This window comes from Protomyctophum bolini, assembly GCF_963924005.1.
Source record: "Protomyctophum bolini genome assembly, chromosome: 16".
Classification (NCBI taxonomy): Eukaryota; Metazoa; Chordata; class Actinopteri; order Myctophiformes; family Myctophidae; genus Protomyctophum; species Protomyctophum bolini.
This window is the reverse complement of record NC_137877.1, coordinates 37,658,387-37,676,122: the sequence shown is the minus strand read 5'-3', so window position 1 is coordinate 37,676,122 and position 17,736 is coordinate 37,658,387. Positions and strand designations below refer to the sequence as shown.

Below are 17,736 nucleotides of genomic sequence, written 5' to 3'. Positions count from 1 at the left end.
TTTAGAAGACCTTTTTTTTTCAGGCTTAAGTGGTTTAATTGCACAATTTAAGTAATTACGGTCCTTAGGGAGGGGGTCAGACTCGGGGGGGACACTCGCTGACTGCTGAAGGCTCCTCTCCAGTGTTTTTCCATCGTTCCATGTCCATCTCATTCTCTCTCTCTCTATCTCTCTCTCTCTCTCTCTCTCTCTCTCTCTCTCTCTCTCTCTGTTTTTTTTTTTGAGTGGTGCAACCACTCCTCTAGACAGCTATGTGTGTCTCTGGCTAGCCGGCTGGCTGGCTGGCTGGCTGGCTGTGTCCGTCCCTGGCTGGGTCTGTCTTGTATAGACTTTCTACCGCGACAGACGGACAGTAACATAATAATAAATGTGGCCCTCTGGAGTGTGAAACTATAGTGGCCCTCTCTCTCTCTCTCCATGGTCACAGTGTCGTACTTCACTCTCTGTGATCCCTGCATGAATCCCCCATGCGGCACCACATCTCTCCGCTCTGGCTGTCTTTCCTTATACCCTCCGATAACCTTTTCCTCTCTTGTCGTTCACCTTACAGATGTCGTGGCTTGACATATATAGTATATACGCCTTTTTCAATCGTCTTCTCTTGTCCCTCTCGCTATCGACATGACCTTCTGTGGTGAAGCCCCCCCCCGACCCCACCATCCCCCATCCCCAGCCCCCCCCACCTCCCCTCTTCCCTTAGGAATTTTGTACGGGAAGCGCTTGAAAGGAGAAATGGGTTTCTGAAGTGACTCAAAGGCCACTTTTCTCTCCAAAAGCCCACATGTAGAACTTTCAGGTTATATTGTGGTCATGCATTTATTCTGGAACTCTCTCTCTCTCTCTCTCTCTATCTCTGTCTCTCTGTCTCTCTGTCTCTCTGTCTCTCTCTGTCTCTCTGTCTCTCTGTCTCTCTCTCTCTCTGTCTCTCTGTCTCTCTGTCTCTCTGTCTCTCTCTCTCTCTCTCTGTCTCTCTGTCTCTCTGTCTCTCTCTGTCTCTCTCTGTCTCTCTGTGTCTCTCTGTCTCTCTCTGATTCCAGTCATTTGTGATTCCATACATGTCTTTTCTCTTGGCAAACTCTCGGCTTTCTCTGAAGGATGACTTATACTTAATTGACCGAAAACAACAGCAGCAGCTGTACAAGCTCACAACATCGGAGCTTTTAGAGCTGTGTGTGTGTGTGAGACAAGTATAAACAGCTATAAATCAGGTAATAAATTAAGTCCAGCCCTATACGGTATAAATATTTGATTATTTTAGTTATTTTAAGGTCAACTGTAGAGTGTTTGAATGGGTCAAACTAATAGAACAGACCTATACTGTATGTGTTCAGAAGCATCCTTCATAAATTTCATAAATTGCCTGAGATTATAATTTTTTCCCCGTATTCCTTGTTCCTAGTTTGTGTGTTTTAGTGTTGTGCTCTTATTTTGTAGTATGTAGTGCCCTGGTTTCCTTTGTGGTTATATGGTTACCTGTCTTGTCTCACCTGTGATTAATTAGTTTGCTCCACCTGTGTCTTGTTATAGTCTCTTAGCCTATCCCTATCTTGATTTTGTGTCTGTTCACCTGCGCCCTGTTTTCCTTGTGTGTATTTATTATAGCTCTGGTTTGTTGAGTTCTATGTCAGATCATTGTTTTTTGTCACTGGTGTTTGTTCCTAGTGAAGTATATTCCTCGTTCTCGTTCCTGTTTGTACTTTCTGGTAAATAAACCTGCATTTCCACTACTTTGCCTCTCTGCCTCTGCCCTGCACTTGGGTCCGAAAACCTCCCGCCTCGTATTGTGACGGACACACACTTTTTAAAATGTCTCAGTGTGGAGGATGTGGCCCGAGATTTCGGATCGGGCGTAGGTAGAACAGTAGCGAAATAGATTTAGAACGACAATACCAAAACAAACCAAAAACATGAATCATTTTAGTGATTTTACATTATTCTTGTTTATTTATTGTTGTTGTTTATTAGGAAACAATGTGCTAGTGTGCTCCTTTCACGCTGTTTTCACAAATCATCAGTGGTGGAAAAAGTACTCTATTGTTTTTACTTATAGTAAAAGAACCATTACTGCAATTTGGAACTATACTTTGTTACAAGTAAAAGTATGGAATTGAAAATGTACAAAAGTATCGGCATCAAAATGTACTTAAAGTATTAAAAGTATAACTCATTGTGCAGAATGTGCCATTTCACAAGTTCAAAATGTGTACAAAATCTATTGAAAATAGCAGATCTACAAGCTCACACTGCGTTACAACGTGAGCTTGTAGATCGGCTATTTTCAAATTGTACTTAATTAAGTACAGTACTTAAGTAAAGTTACTTTCCACTCACTGCAAATAATACATTGGAGATTAATTGTTTGTTTCATACTCTCTCTGTCTGTCTCACAGCTACAACTCAGAGGCCCACCTTGGCAGCTAGAGGACAGCTCGTCACCATGCCAGCTGCGCCCTCGCGGGACTCTGCCCCCTCGTCTGTGGCCGGCCTACACCTGCTCCTCGTCCTCCTCGTCCTCCTCCTCCCCCCCTCTGCGTTTTCCCAGAGTGCCCCACCGCTGCCGACCGCCCTGACCCCGCCCCCCTCGCTGCAGACGGCGGACCCCGCGTCGCGACCCGAGTGCGTCAAGAGAGAGCACCCCAAGGTGTCCGTCCAAGGTGAGAGACATCGCCTCCACCTATATGCGTTCTATGGCATAGGCATGCAGCTCCTAGGCGCAGCATGAGACTAATTAATTAGAGCGACAGAGAGAGAGAGAGAGAGGAGTGTGTGTGTGTGTGTGTGTGTGTGTGTGTGTGTGTGTGTACCTTAGAGTATTAAAAGGATAGAGACTGAACTGGCGCGAAGCTCCGCCCCCTCCGGTATTCATGTCAGTGGAAGTTGCTCAGTGGCGTTTTGAAGCACCCGGAAAGGCTGCCGGAAGTACCGTCTATTTCCGCATTTTTTCGCTGTTTCCGCATTTGGACACCAAATTTTGGTGTCCAAATGCGGAAGTGCAGCTGGGCTTTAACATTGAGCGCTCGGTTGCACGGGGGTTTCCTTGTCATGAATCCACGGGTCCGCCTGCAGTCCTTCCTCTTACCACTAGGGCCCAGCGCTTCAACATTGGAGTGCTTAGCTGGCCCCTTGGTGTGTACGGGTGTGCGTCAATTTAACAAAGGTGCAGACGATCAGAAATCAGCAGAGAGTGATCGACGTTTGCGCTACTCCGTGCTGAATTGAAGTGGACTCTGCCCCAGACTATATTTTTTTTCGTCTGCGTTACCGAGGCTACCTCCCCTATAACTACAACGCAACTGCTGCGGTCTTTTCCACTAGGACATAGAACCTGTGGAACACTGATATTTACATTGGAATGAATGAGCCCGACTGGACAGCTATAGTGTCCAAGTGGGAGTTTCTAAGTGGGAGAGGGTGGGGCTTAGCTAAAGGTGAATTAACAATTTAGCAGACGCTCTTAATCCAGAGCGATTTACAGTACTAAGTAGCTGAAAGCAGAGAGTAGCATGCAACATACACATACACTTAACTACAAGCACTTATTTTTTTAATGTTTTTGTTTTTGGCTTTCGACAGACTTTTTATTTTTATGGAGGAACAGACAGTAGGCTGACAGGAAATGGGGAGAGAGATGGGGGGGGGGAAGACATGCAGTAAAGGCCGTCGGGATTGGGAGTCGAACCCGCGGCCACACTGCCAGACTGGATTACCAAGCCAAGGTGCCTGGACCGCTGAGCCACGGCCCAGGCCACTATACAAGCACTTCTACACAGTATTACTGCACTGGCACATCACACACACACACACCCTGTGTGCAAAGACACTCGCACGCCATGAATCATACGTATAAGCTAAGAACATAACAAAAACAAAATGCTATCTTAAGTTACATAAGTTGAGCCTTTGCATTCGCCTGTAAGGTCGTTGCGGGCTAGGGCGAGTGCTACAGCAAAGTGCTACGGGCCAAGACGGAGTCCGAAGAGACTTTTTCAGGCTATACGGCGGAAGATTTGGGAGCGCGAGTCTGCAGTTCCGATTGTAATGGGGGAAGTGCATTCCATATAGTTTTGGAGCCAGAAGGGAGAAGAGTTTTTTGTGCAATATGTCCTGTTCCCATACATAAGTCAATGTTCCGTCTTAGCTCAGCAGTAAATGTCAGCCCTTTGTGAGACGAGGCCGACGTTTACTATGAATGCCACGTAGCACTTCTTTACGCAGCTTCAACTTTGAGAGTGTAAACATGGAGTCCATAAGGAAGCGTCCCACTTTGTGTGTATTCATCCGTGCACCAAAGAACCTGTCAAGTCACCGGCGATGATGCATAACGTTATACACAGTGAACCCCCCCTAAGGAAACTACTTTGTACACATATTCCAAACCCGCTTGGGTATGCATATAGTTCTTTTAACAGACTTTTTCTTTGCAAAATGGTTGTGGTTCTGGTTGATATGGTAATGCGCAGGCAGGTGATGTGAATCATGTGATGTTGTTATACTGCCATGTTTGAACATTTTGTGCAGCACTCTCTAACCCATTTTGACCTGGGAACAGTTTCCATGTTTCTACGTCAGTGGTTCTTAAACATTTTCATGTCAAGGACCCCCAAGATTATATATGTAATTGGCCGCCGTCCCCCATCTGAAAATATGTTGTTCCAGGGACCCTCCCAGAAGCAAAGATTTGAGTTAAAAACTTTGGCTCTGAAAGAATACATATTTTTCAAAGATTTGCACCACATTTTCACGATAAAAAAAATAAATAGCAGACCTACAAGCTCGTAGCGCGGCACCGAGTGCCGCGCTATGAACTTGTAGATCTGCTATTGTTCAATAGCTAAAGTATAACACAATGCTTAAAACCTTCTTTAGCCCAGAATGGGCTAAAGAAGACTGGGAGATGTCTCCTGTATCTCATAAGGGACCAGCTCCCTGTCCCTGGGAAAACCACCTTTTCATATCACTGCCTCATGCTGTGCACTGATGTACACAGCCGGGATTGACTCAAATATGCGGTAATGCACATGCACATGCACGCACGCGCGCACACACACATGTGCAAGCAGATTTGAGATTTGTGAGATATACAGCTAAGCAATTATCTCTGCACCAGCTTCAAAGGACTACTTTGTTTTCTTTCAACCAAGGTTCGTCTTTTAAGGTTGTTATTGGAGAAAGTAAAAGATGAGGTGAGACGGGTGGTATAGCTGGGGTGGAGGAGGGTGAGACGGGTGGTAGCTGGGGTGGAGGAGGGTGAGACGGGCGGTAGCTGGGGTGGAGGAGGGTGAGACGGGTGGTAGCTGGGGTGTGAGGAGGGTGAGACGGGTGGTAGCTGGGGTGGAGGAGGGTGCAGACGGGTGGTAGCTGGGGTGGAGGAGGGTGAGCAGCAAAGGTTTAAGCAGACAGCAGCGCAGCAGTATCAGTGTGCAGCAGCAGCAGCATGCAAGCAGGATAAGCAGTGCAAACTTCCAGTTTAAATAGCCGGTATGAAGATGGAATGAGTGTGTGTGATTGGATGAAGTGAATCATGTGAATGAGAATGTGATTACCTGCACCGAGTTTCCTCAGTGAACGTAATGCTCCGCGCATACATGTCATGTGACAGACGCGACACTCTCCTTTGATTCAGTAGTAGTTCCACAATGTTTTTGACTATGAGTTTACAGTAAAAGGAGGAGCGCTCCTCGTGTCATCGTTCCATCGTCATACGTCATCTCATTCCAGCCAGTCATGATTTGCGTCCTCGCCTTCGTCTTCAATGTTTGTGTTTACACAAAGTTACAAACACTCAAAGCTGGACATAGGAGGAGCTATAGCGCTGCTCAATATAATAGGCTTAATGGGCTTGCTGTATTTGTATGCAAGTGCTGAATGATATAGAGATATTCAATACTGTATTGCTTGCAGTATAAGTATTATAATATATTCACTGTACTTTTTTTATTACCATTATTTTCTGTAACCGCAGGACCTGCAGGGCGCAGCTGTGTTCTCAATGTTTTGAAGTAGTGTCTTATGTTATGAATGCTCTGTAATGTTTATGTATTCGCCCTGGCTGTGTGTGTGTGTGTGTGTGTGTGTGTGTGTGTGTGTGTGTGTGTGTGTGCGATCTGAAAGCATTGCTTAGGATTTTGAGCACAAAATGCATTGAAGTTTTGTGCATTGAACTTTTGTATTGAAAGTCTTTTTGAGAAAATGGGTGACGAAGGTTTGTTTCAAGATGTGTCTTATTAGCAAACCATGAAATATCACGCTGTGCGGTGTTGATTTTGTCGACTAAAACTAAGACGAAAAATGTCTTTTTTCACTGACGAAAACTAAACGGAAACTAAATGCAGACTAAGCTATGATGACTAAAACTATGACTAAATATATTGATAATTTGGTCAACAAGTAAAAACTAGACTAAATGTTAGGAAGGGACTAGTGGACAAGCGATCCAGCATAAGTAATTTTACTGAAATTAGCTGACCTTAGCTTGTAGATTAGCTTAGCTTGTAGATTTGCTATTTTCAGCAAGTGTAAAAAAACAGTCTTTGCGACGGCATCAAGGCCCGCCAAAATACATTTTAGTCGACTAAATCAACTGTAGATTTAGTCGACTGAAATCTCATGACATTTAGTCGACTGAAACTACACTAAAACATCCCGGGTGACTAAAACTAAGTGAAACCTATATTCCAGACACTAACTAAAAATCAAAAATGTGCAGCCAAAAACAACACTGATGCTGTGCGACCCAGACAGTATAGGGACAAGGGGACGCTGTCAACAACACAGTGTGTGTGCACAGTAGACATGCTAATCGCCCATCCTATCCTATCTAAGTCCGTTCATCTGTATAACCCACAAGCACACAAACAACAACATTCCTCGTGCCCCCTGAAATGGGACAGGGTTTGTTTGAACCATGCAGAGCCACTGATACAGTAGATAGATACGGGGTGGCGATGAAGGGTAAACGGTAAACACGCACAAAATGGAATGTGTTATTTATGTATCTGATTGAAGGGGGGGGGGGGGGGGAAGGTGGGAGTCTGAAAGAAGATACCGCTAAATTGAGGCGCTAGCCGTCAGTGGTTTTTGTTATGATTGGAAATAAATATAACACCCCAAACCACCTCCGGGAATATATTATAGACGTTTTTTCCTGCAGGTTCTTCGTGCTTTTCTTGTTTTGTTTTGTCTTGTATTGTTTCCCCCTAGAGTCTTCCTTCCCTCTCTGTCCTGAGGCCATGTATAACTACTGTATACAGTCTGGGGTTTTCATGCCATGTAGGAAAATGCATCGCAAAGATCTCAAATATATATACACGCGAGACCGGCTGCAGTTCATCCATTATGTAATCACAAACCCTTGCGATATAATAAACACAATTACTAAATAATATTGTCAGGGGACCGCCGCGTGCTCATTTTGTGGAGAAAACAGGAATGCAATCGTTTTAATGGTTATTATCTTTTCGTGTTCACGCGTGCAGAAGCACGGTATAGGAACGGCAACTTCTGTCTCAAAGTCATGTGGATATTAATAATCACCTCTGCGCTGGTGGGGGCGTTATTCGCCTCCATTCACCCGGCTCAGCTGGGTCGCCCGACTCGCCCCCAGATGTCCAGATTAGTCGGGACCCTCTGTCGGTGACTACACTTCAAAAAGGCTGCCGGCGTGCACTTGGGAATGGCTCTCACGGTCTAGCGGTGTATATATAGCTAGGGCCGAGGGTTCTGTCAAAGGGTCCCTGCATGCGTGCGCATGGCCGCGTGCGGGGGCTTTTTATGCGGAGGCAGCCATATAGAAAAGGCCCCGGCAACAATGAAGGTGTCAGCGGGAAACCTTGAGATTAGCCTCCGTGATTGATGAGCGTTTTAGTCGAAGCGCTATACTATACGCGCTCATTCACCTGGAGTGGAGCTATAGGGCAGAGAGAGGGCCGGGCGGGCCGTGTGGATTTGAAAGATGCTGTTGTGATGACGATTCGTGCGTGCGTGCGTGCGTGCCATGGCGCGTGTGTGTGTTTCAATGTTCCATTCCGTGTATATGTGTCACGCTTTGGGCTTTTTAATCCTGCCAGTGTGTGTCAGTGTGTGTCAGAGACACTCAGACTGTATAGAGCCTCTCCAGGATCAGAGAGGCTCTGTGCTCCATCCCTCTGGCTTTTAACCCGTTTAGACCTGAAAAAAAGATCCTGAAGATGTTTCTAAAAAAAAATCCTATGTTTCTATATCCGTGATTCTCAAACTATTTCATGTCAAGGACCCACAGATATGTATGTATTTGGCCGCCGACCCCCCATCTGAAAATATGTTGTTCCAGGGACCACCCCCTCCCCCCCTCAGAAGCAAAGATACGAGTTGAAAACGTTCACTGTGAAAGAATAATATATTCAAAGAGTTGCGCCAAATTTTCGGGGATTTTTCGAAAATATCAGATCTCTACAAGCTCGTAGCGCTTGGCACTACGAGCTTGTAGACCTGCTATTTTTCCAATATCTAAAAGTATAACATAATGCTTTAAAACACCAAAAGGGGTTCTCGCCCAGAATGGGTTAAGCTGTTCCGGTTGCACCCCTAGGATACTTTGATATAGAACCATGGGGTTTATTCTTTTTTAGGGGATGACAACTATAGCCAGCCCTAAAGTTTGCATGTCACCTCAGATTCGTTTATTTCATGCATATTTTCTCGCCATTATTTAATCTCAATCCACACCTATATCCAACTACATGTTACATAAGTTCTCTCGTTTGCAAGCATAACATCAATTAATCACTTCAACCCCATTTTGGCATGTAACATTTTTGAGGGGCGCCAGCCCCCTCCTATAATAATATATGCCCAGCTGTGTGTGTTGGTGTGTGTATAGCCTACCAAATTTGAGATGATTTGATTGGCTGAGCACTGGAATGTGATGTATGATGACATATTATGCACGATAAGGGCGCCCGTTTATAGCAAAAAAAAATAGCCGATCTACAAGCTATCACGTACTGCTATCAGTTTAGTTAACTTTGTTTAGGATCCCCATGAGCTGTCACACCCATGGCGACAGCTATAGTCTTCCTGGGGTCCAGACCCCAGGAAGTAGTTCAGTCAGATTTAACTCACGAATAGATTTAACCAATATTTATTATAGAATTGCATTTCATCCCTGCTCGGCACACTTAAACACCATCATTAAACATTAAGAGCAGGGAGATATAGATAAAAAAAAACATGGGGAACAAACATCACATAACAACCAAGGAAGGCAGGAATAAGCATGCAGTCTAGGTGAGTTTAAATACCCCGCCCAATTGGTCAGCTGACTGCCACAGCAGCGAACGACATGTGGTTCTTGCACACACTGAACACACCCACATAGTAATGCAGCATATTAACCCCTCGAGTATACAGTATGTATGCGCCCTTGAGCACAGTTCACTGCTCCTAAAAACCCAGCACAAGAATCCTCAGTATTTATGGAACACAACCTCTTTACACTTCTGAAGTTAACCTACTTAAACCCTATAGTTATCCTCATCACCCAGTAGACAAATATACAAATACTATTCTGTATTTAAGTCCGACAGTACAATGTTTCGGGGGCATATTTAGAATGTGTGCAGGGTTGAGTATGTTGAATCTAAATCGTTGTTAGATTAGATTTCCGTACAATCTTTTTTTTAAAGTGGTGCAACCACTTCCTTAAGTAGCTTTGCGTGTGTGCCTTGGCCCTGGGTGGCTGGCTGGGTGGCTGGCTACCTGTGTCTTGAGCATGGAAATTGCATTTGGTTGGTTTTCAAAACAAAGTGTCACTGTTGTGCAGCCTAACACACACATACATATTAAATGTATATATGATAATTACAGGTAGTACAGTACAGTACAGTACAGTACAGTACAGTACAGTACAGTACAGTACAGTACAGTACAGTACAGGGACCTCCTCGGGACCCCCACATGGTAACTCTGTCATTTCTCGACCGTTTCGGACGCGGGGCGCAGCTCGCCGGAACCGGGCCGGCACCACTTACTTCACACGGGTGGGATTTCTTTCTTTACATTTTTTATCCCACGATTTTTGCAACCCATTTTTTCCACCCATGAGTATCAATTTTCTAATTTAATCCTGGGTGCTTTATACACTTCCTCTGCCATGCTTATATAATGCACTCTCTCGTCATGGGCTTCACTTCTAGCCGCGCTGTAATAATCCTGACATGAATCTGTTCCTCCAGCTCATTTTCTTCATGGGAACCCCTTGGAGAACCCTCTGAAGGTATATATACCCCTGCAGGGAAAAACACTTTGAAAAGAGCAACTGATAACCTACAATAACAGGCCCCAGACACTTTATCGCCGGTGACATGGCTCCTGGCAGGTTAATATACGCGGCGGAGTGGCTGTTGTGTTGTCGTCGACAACAACTGATAACACATCGCCCCCAGATTGAAGTCCAGGATGTGGCGAAGAGATAAACTGGGGGGATAACGGCACGGCACACAGAGAATCAAAGCTCTCCATCTAGCCTGACGTCCATCTGCAACCTCCTCACCACCACACCACGGCCCCTAAGCTGCAGGCCTCTCTCCACACCTCCTCACATCTCTGTCTGTCTGCTTCATCACACCCTGAAGATACAGCGCCGTCTACGTGTGTGTGTACGTGTGTGTGTGTGTGTGTGTGTGCTCCCGCATGTGTGTGTGTGTGTGTGTGCGCGCGCTCCCCCGCCTGTGTGTGTGTGTGTGCATTGGTGCCAAAAAGCAGTAGGAGTTGCCCATGGTGTTCCAGACATCACACACACAGAGATGAAATATTATTAGTTCAGAGGCACGCGAACGAACCCGCCAGACATCCACAGCCATCCATGCACACCCGCCTGCAGCCAACATATACGATTGAGGAGGGACGATATTATTGTCTCCTCTCCGGCATAACAACGCACTGATAACGGATAACGGCTTCATGGAACATAGAGGTGGCGACGTGAGCAATGTTATGTTCTCGGTATGGCGTCTGGTTTGGTTACATAAGACACGGGATGAAAGGAGTCAGGGTGAAAGTGGGTTCCGTGCGATGGACTTCAGCAGATTTGTTGAGTTTCAAAACAAGAGTAGGATCTTATAGTCTATGTTTAGACTGGCATGCAGGACAAATCTGATGTTTGGCCTATCCAGATTGGAATCAGATTTTTTTTTTTTTTTTTAATCTAGAGTCATACTGAACAGCTTTTGAACCGCATCAGATTTGAAGCGCATTCCAAGGTATTATGAAATGAGATTGAAATCGTCTCAGTCTGGACACTGCAGGGACACTGACGCCTGAGTCACAGAACTGCTTCGTCATACCACGGTGTCTCTTGACCCATATCTAAGCCCCTCCCCAAACTGCTATGGTCCAATCACATGCTAAGCATAACATGGGATAAGACAAACCTCTCCAGCAATAGTTCTCCTATATGATAAAACATTGTTAAAAAAATGTCACGCACATATTTTTCCAGTGCATATATATACGGCAGGCCTTGTTGAGGGATTTGGAAGAGATTTTGAAGGTCTGGTTCCAAAATGTATTTAAAGGTAGAGTAAGTGATTTCACTTAATACAAATATCACTTATTTTTTTGTTTTGTTGTGATAATCCTCTCTACTATAGAGTGTGCTGACCATATAAGGAGTTCCCCCCTGTCCCCAGTTAACCCTCTGGGGGTCAAAAAACCTTAGGTTTCGTTTTAGACTCTCTATCCTGATTGGACGAAGGCTTAGGTCCCACAGCCAAAAACGAAACCTAAGGTTTTTTGAGTGAAATCACTTACTCTACCTTTAATGTGTAATTAAAATCCATGATATTTACATTGGAATGAATGAGCCACGGCTGAAAAGTATAAAGTGTCCACGTGGGAGTGTCTTAAGTGGGAGAGGGGGCGGGGCTTTGCTAAAGGTGAATTGCGACCCGTCTGCCGTTTTTCGGTGAGTGACACCATCATACAACAGCATATACGTTGTTATATGTTGTCGCCACAGCAACCAACGTATGGTAGATTGACGAATACACTCAGATTTGATAAAAGCCAAAAAGGAGACGTGTCCCCCCCCCCCCCCGTGTCCCCCCCCCTCAAAAAGAGCCACCTCGACGTCACCCGAGGTAACGGGCACCTTCCCCCCCAGACAGTGTGTATACAGAAGAGGTGACATTTTAGCAACAAGACACTTTCACTCAGGTTTCTCTTATCTTTTTTTAAATGGAGAGCTGTGGTCATCTTGACGTTAAGATGACAGCTATACAGAGCTTGTAGATATGCAATTTTTTCAACAGAACCAAAAGGGGTTCCCGTCCTGAATGATTATAAAGCCCAACCGATGGCATGAGATTGTTTGGTTCGATTGCCGTCGACGCACGTCGATACAATGTTATGTCACCATAAAAAAAAAGGCTAACAACGGCCCGAACCGATAATATGCCGGTCTGTGGCTTTGTCGTCGGCATCATCCCTTCCATCTTTCTCTATAATCCTCTCTTTCACACCACCCCCCCCCCCCCCCTCCTCTCTCTTCTCATCTCCCTGTGGCCTCTCTTCCTCCCTGTCTCCAACCCGCCATATATATATCCTTCTCCTCTTCATCACTTTCTCTCTCTCTCTCTCTCATGGCTTCCATCAACCGCGGCCTTCTCTCCTCTTTGGTCCCTCGGCATACACGGTATAGTCAGAGGAGAATGCATTGTGCGCTGCTCCTCTTATCACGCCGTCTGGGTAATGGCGCTGTCGTTTAGCCGCCGCCGCCGCATCGGCTGTCCGTCTGAAGTGAGGCTCTGAGGCGCGTCGTGGAAAAGTGGTTTTCCTTTGAGGCCTTAAATATATGCGATAACACTTTGAAATAGAAAGTGGAGGAAGAACCTCTGTCTCTCTCTCTCTCTCTCTCTCTCTGCATGTCTCTCTGTCTCTCGCTGTCCTTTCACGACGACAACAACGAGGCTAATTGGTCCGCGCGGAGCGTCAGAGCTGCAGTGTGTGTGTGTGTGTGTGTGTGTGTGTGAGTGTGTGTGTGTGTGTGTGTTTAGCTATCAGTCAGTGGGTTTGAACGGTGCTCCGTCACGTTGCTTCGGCGTGCCTCTGGGGCTCGCCTCTTAGCCACTGATGGCCTGTCAGTATATCAGATTCATAGTCCAGGGAGAGGCAAGTGGGGAACAGAAAATAGGTCCCCCCCACTCAGGGCTTCTATTGCCACTTTCTTTGAATGAAGAGAATGAAGAGGCACCATGGAGGCAAATTACTTTGGCTTTAGCTGCATCCACACACTCACTATATAGGAGCTATAATTTGCTGCAATGTCATCACTTGGCCCCCGACGGCAGAGCTGCCGAGAACGAACGAACGGGGAAGCAGAGTTGTATATGTTTTATTCCTGAAAAGATGTCCATGAAGAAAAAGCACTTCCAGCCCATATTATTATATGAACACAAAATGAACAGTCTGGTGATAAACTCATAAGGAGAATGAACGTTATTAGTTCTTGTTTGAAGCACTTGTGTTATTATTGGTGAAAATGTTATATAAAGATGACTATTTCCATTTGGCCAAAGAAAACATGCACCGAGTGCCGCGCTACGAGCTTGTATAGGTCTGCTATTTTTGAAAAATGGTGGACATTTTTAACTCAAATCTTTGCTTCTGGGGGGGGGGGGTCCCTGGAACAACGGATTTTCAGATGGGTGTCGGCGGCCTATACATATATTTTTTGAGCACCACTGACGTACTGTAGAAACATAGGTATTTCAGAAGACTGTCAGCATTGAGAAGACATTTTTTTAAATTTCAACTAAATGGGTTAAGACATGGTTGTACAGAGCAGAACACTTACATTGTGATTTGTGGTTGCTATACTTTGCTTCCTTCACAAACTTCACACATGGTAAAACTTTCCAGATCAAGCCCGGGAGAGGCCGCACGGCACGCTGTTGTATACACTGTTGTGCTGAACCTGAACTTTGATCATTCAGTGGACTGTCTGTGCTCTGGAGTTTTCAGTGTCTGAATGGGTGAATGTACTGCACCAGCCTCGGATAAAAGGCGCTATATAAATGCACCGTTTACCATTTTTACCACAAACAGCAGGACAATCTGAGCACTTTTGAGCCAGACAAACTCCAGACCACAGAAAAAAATACAGAAAAAGTACATTTTCTTTTTTATATATGTCCCAATCCCTTTAAACTCACCAACTTTCTCTGCATACACCCAGACATACACCCAGACATGCACGCACGCACACACGAACACACACACTCACACAAAGGAACACACACACACACAAAGGAACACACACACACACACACACAAAGGAACACAGGTGCGATCCACTCCACCCCGAGCACAGCTAGCTCTTGTCAGAGCAAATTGTCAGAGGCCGAGGACACGCGGTATGTGTTGCCACGCTGGCGGTTTTGTGAGAGACAGTCAGACAGACATTCTTTCTAGGACACTGACTGGGAGCCTATTACCCTCTTGCCCCTTCCCCGCCAGCATCTCCTCCTCTATAGCTGTATCCCCGGGCCCTGTTCTCAGAACCGACCCTGACCCCACCAAGACTCCTCCATCAGAGTTATAAAAAAGAGGACTGATGGGTCACAACAAGCTTGTAGATCGGCTATTTTCAGCAAGTGAAAAAAAAACTGTCGACCGCATCAGCACATTTTGTTCGACTAAATCAACTGTAGATTTAAAGTCGACTAAAATCTCATGATATTTAACACCGAGACATTCCAGGTGACTGAAATGTGACTGAAGTGTGACTGAAACTAGACGAAAACCGCCCAAGAGACTACGACTAAAACTAAACTCTAAATGTGCTGCCAAAAACAACAGTGGACGGCAGCCATGATACCCTCCGTCTCTCTCTCTCTCTCTCTCTCTCTCTCTCTCTCTCTCTCTCTCTCTCCTCCATCACCATCTGCAGCACAGCCTGCAGTGCACAGCCAGACATCGTATACGTCAAGTCAGAATGCAAAGAGACAGCCGGAGAGAGAGAGAGACAGAGGGGAGACAAGGGGGTGCCACAGCAAAAAAACCTTAGCATTACTTTCTCATACATGGGGCAAACTCATACACGGATACTTCCGGGTCCTACTTTTGTGTCGCTTTTGTGTGTCCCCATAGAGTTATACCGTGTCGCTCCGTCAGACTAAATCCGAGACGAAAACAACCACGAAAGTCTCATTTTACCGCTTTCCTTTCTTCGCAACAACAACAAAGCTACTGGTCTCCCAAATCTGGCTGTGACAGGCCGTCTGCCTCACACTGAATATACTATCGCCATTTTATTTCATTGTGTCAACTAAATCCTCATTAATGCAAACTAGATTAAACATACTCAACCCTGCACACATTCTAAATATGCCCCCGAGACATTGTACTGTCGGACTTAATAAATACAGAATAGTATTTGTATAGTCTACTGGTTGATAAGGACAACTATAGGGTTAACTTCAGAAGTGTTAAAGAGGTTAATGTGTTCCATGAATACTGAGGATTCTTATGCTGGGGGGCAGGGAAAGTGAGATATATATATATATATATATATATATATATATATATATATATATATTTAAGACTAAACAGAAGATACTCAACAGGAATGTGGTGCCAGATAAGAGGCGTCTCTGATAAGATCCAGGTTGCTGCATGCGGGGCGGGGAGAGAGGGCTGAGGTTATACTGGGGAGAGGTTACGGAAATCTGGGAGACCCAGCCAATGTGGAGCCATACCTAATCTACTTCAGTAGTACATGCCTAATGTGGCTGTTAGTGGCACCATAGTATCTATGTGAACCCTGTCATTGATTGATTGATTGTGTAGTGGCTAATCAACACCATTAACAATAAAACTTAAAAGCCACTAAAAGCACCGGGAAGCTAATCTTACGCAGTTTGGTAGGGAATAAAACCATTGTCCAGTCAGGACAGCCACATTTGATGTTGTTTTTATTTGCTTCTCCAGACAGATAGTAGTATGAGGTACAAGATGTCAAAGTGCTCTCCCTAGCTGCTGGTAAAAAACCATGGACCTTCCCAGTGCTCTCTGACTCCCTGTGTGCTCTCTTAATTAAATAGACTCAGCTGTGAACTGCCCATCACCTTCAAAACAAAAGCTCTAGCTGCAACAAAATAATGGCTGTAAACAAAGAAATTAAGCAAAGCAAATTAAACTAAAAATAAGAAATGCATTAAATATATAACGAATACTGAAATAGCAAATTACTAAATATAGCTCCCACAGATTGATTGAATAGTTTATTAGACAGAGGGCTCCATCTTGCGCCTCCCTTATCCCTAAACTTATTTGATACTTATTTTTACTATTTTGAAAATCATTTTAAAATAGTTCAACTATAGCCGATCTACATCTACACGTTGTGAGCTTGTAGATCGGCTATCGCGATTTTCAGGATTTTCAGTGCCGACTAACGTCACTCAATATGAATCGAAAATAGATGGATTGTGTGCTATGTGCACTGTTCCCAGTTGCATTTGTGTGTTCACTAGAATTTCACCGCCCTTCGGGCGGCTCCTAGAGTTACGTTGCAGCGCAATATGGGAAGAAGGAAATTGCAGGATATGACAGACTCCATTTCATGTTTCAGCTGTGTTTTTTATGGGTTATTATTATTATTATGTGTTGTCAACTTGTTTTGTATTATTTTGATTAGTGATGCTGAAATGTGGTGTGTGTGTGTGTGTGTGTGTGTGTGTGTGTGTGTGTGTGTGTGTGTGTGTGTGTGTGTGTGTGTGTGTGTGTGTGTGTGTGTGTGTGTGTGTGTGTGTGTGTGTGCGATTTCAGCTGTGTTTTTACACCCAGTGTTGTGGCCGTCACATGTAACGGATGGCTACACATCGAAATAGTATGTGTACTGCGTGCACGTACGCACACACACACACTCGCTCGCTGACTTATCGCGATACGACTTTTTTCAGCATGCAACCAATTATTGTAAAATGACTGATAATGGATCTCTTGTCCACTAGTCCCTTCCTAACATTTTAGTCTAGTTTTTTTATTTCTTGGTAAAATAGTCAGTATATTTAGTTAGTTTTAGTCGACGAAATCAACACTGGTGTAAACGAGTGCAATCCAATGTGGCGAGACCGCACTATACGTGCCTGTGTTATTAGTGTTAAAGTCTATCAGCTGTGGAGAAATGCTGCCGCCGCGATGCGACGGACAGCCATAACTTCAGCACAAACGTATACGTGTGTCATTCATAGCTCATTAACACATTCTGACCTGAGATCAGATTCTAATGTCTTCTACATCCTGACAGTTCTTTGAAAAAGCTATGTTTCTATGTCAGTCGTTCTTCGATTTAAAAAAAAATAGCAGACCTACAAGCTCATAGCGCCACCGAGTGGCGCGCTACGAGCTTGTAGATCTGCTATTTTTCAATAGCTAAATCATAACATAATGTTTAACACCAAAAAGGGGTTCCCGCGCATGATGCGTTAAACCAGCGGTGCTCTTCAGGGGGCGGGAATCAACAAGTTGCATCAATTATAATGCTAATTAGAAAAGGCTGTGTTGATATTTATTTTCTATTACTGGGCAGGAAGTAATTAAGCAAATTCAGCGTTGCTGTGGGAGTTTATAAAGAGAAGAGCGAAGCTTACCGTCGAGGTTCTTTTATTATTATGAAAGGGTAAATAAGAGCAAGGTTATTTGTTAGTGGTTTGTTATATTGTATGTTAGTAGAGAGGTGGTTGAAGTCTTGTTGTG

General features: G+C 44.7%; 1 protein-coding gene across 1 annotated transcript in view; it reads left to right on the top strand.

Annotated features, from left to right (window-relative positions):
* sema5ba (sema domain, seven thrombospondin repeats (type 1 and type 1-like), transmembrane domain (TM) and short cytoplasmic domain, (semaphorin) 5Ba) overlaps window positions 1-17,736 on the top strand; it is a gene marked incomplete at its 3' end in the record, with an annotated part of 237,128 nt that overhangs the window by 97,122 nt on the left and 122,270 nt on the right. The window contains 1 exon segment of the mRNA XM_080786023.1: window positions 2,391-2,654. Coding sequence (XP_080642149.1) covers window positions 2,438-2,654 — 217 coding nt within the window. The 5' untranslated portion in view covers window positions 2,391-2,437.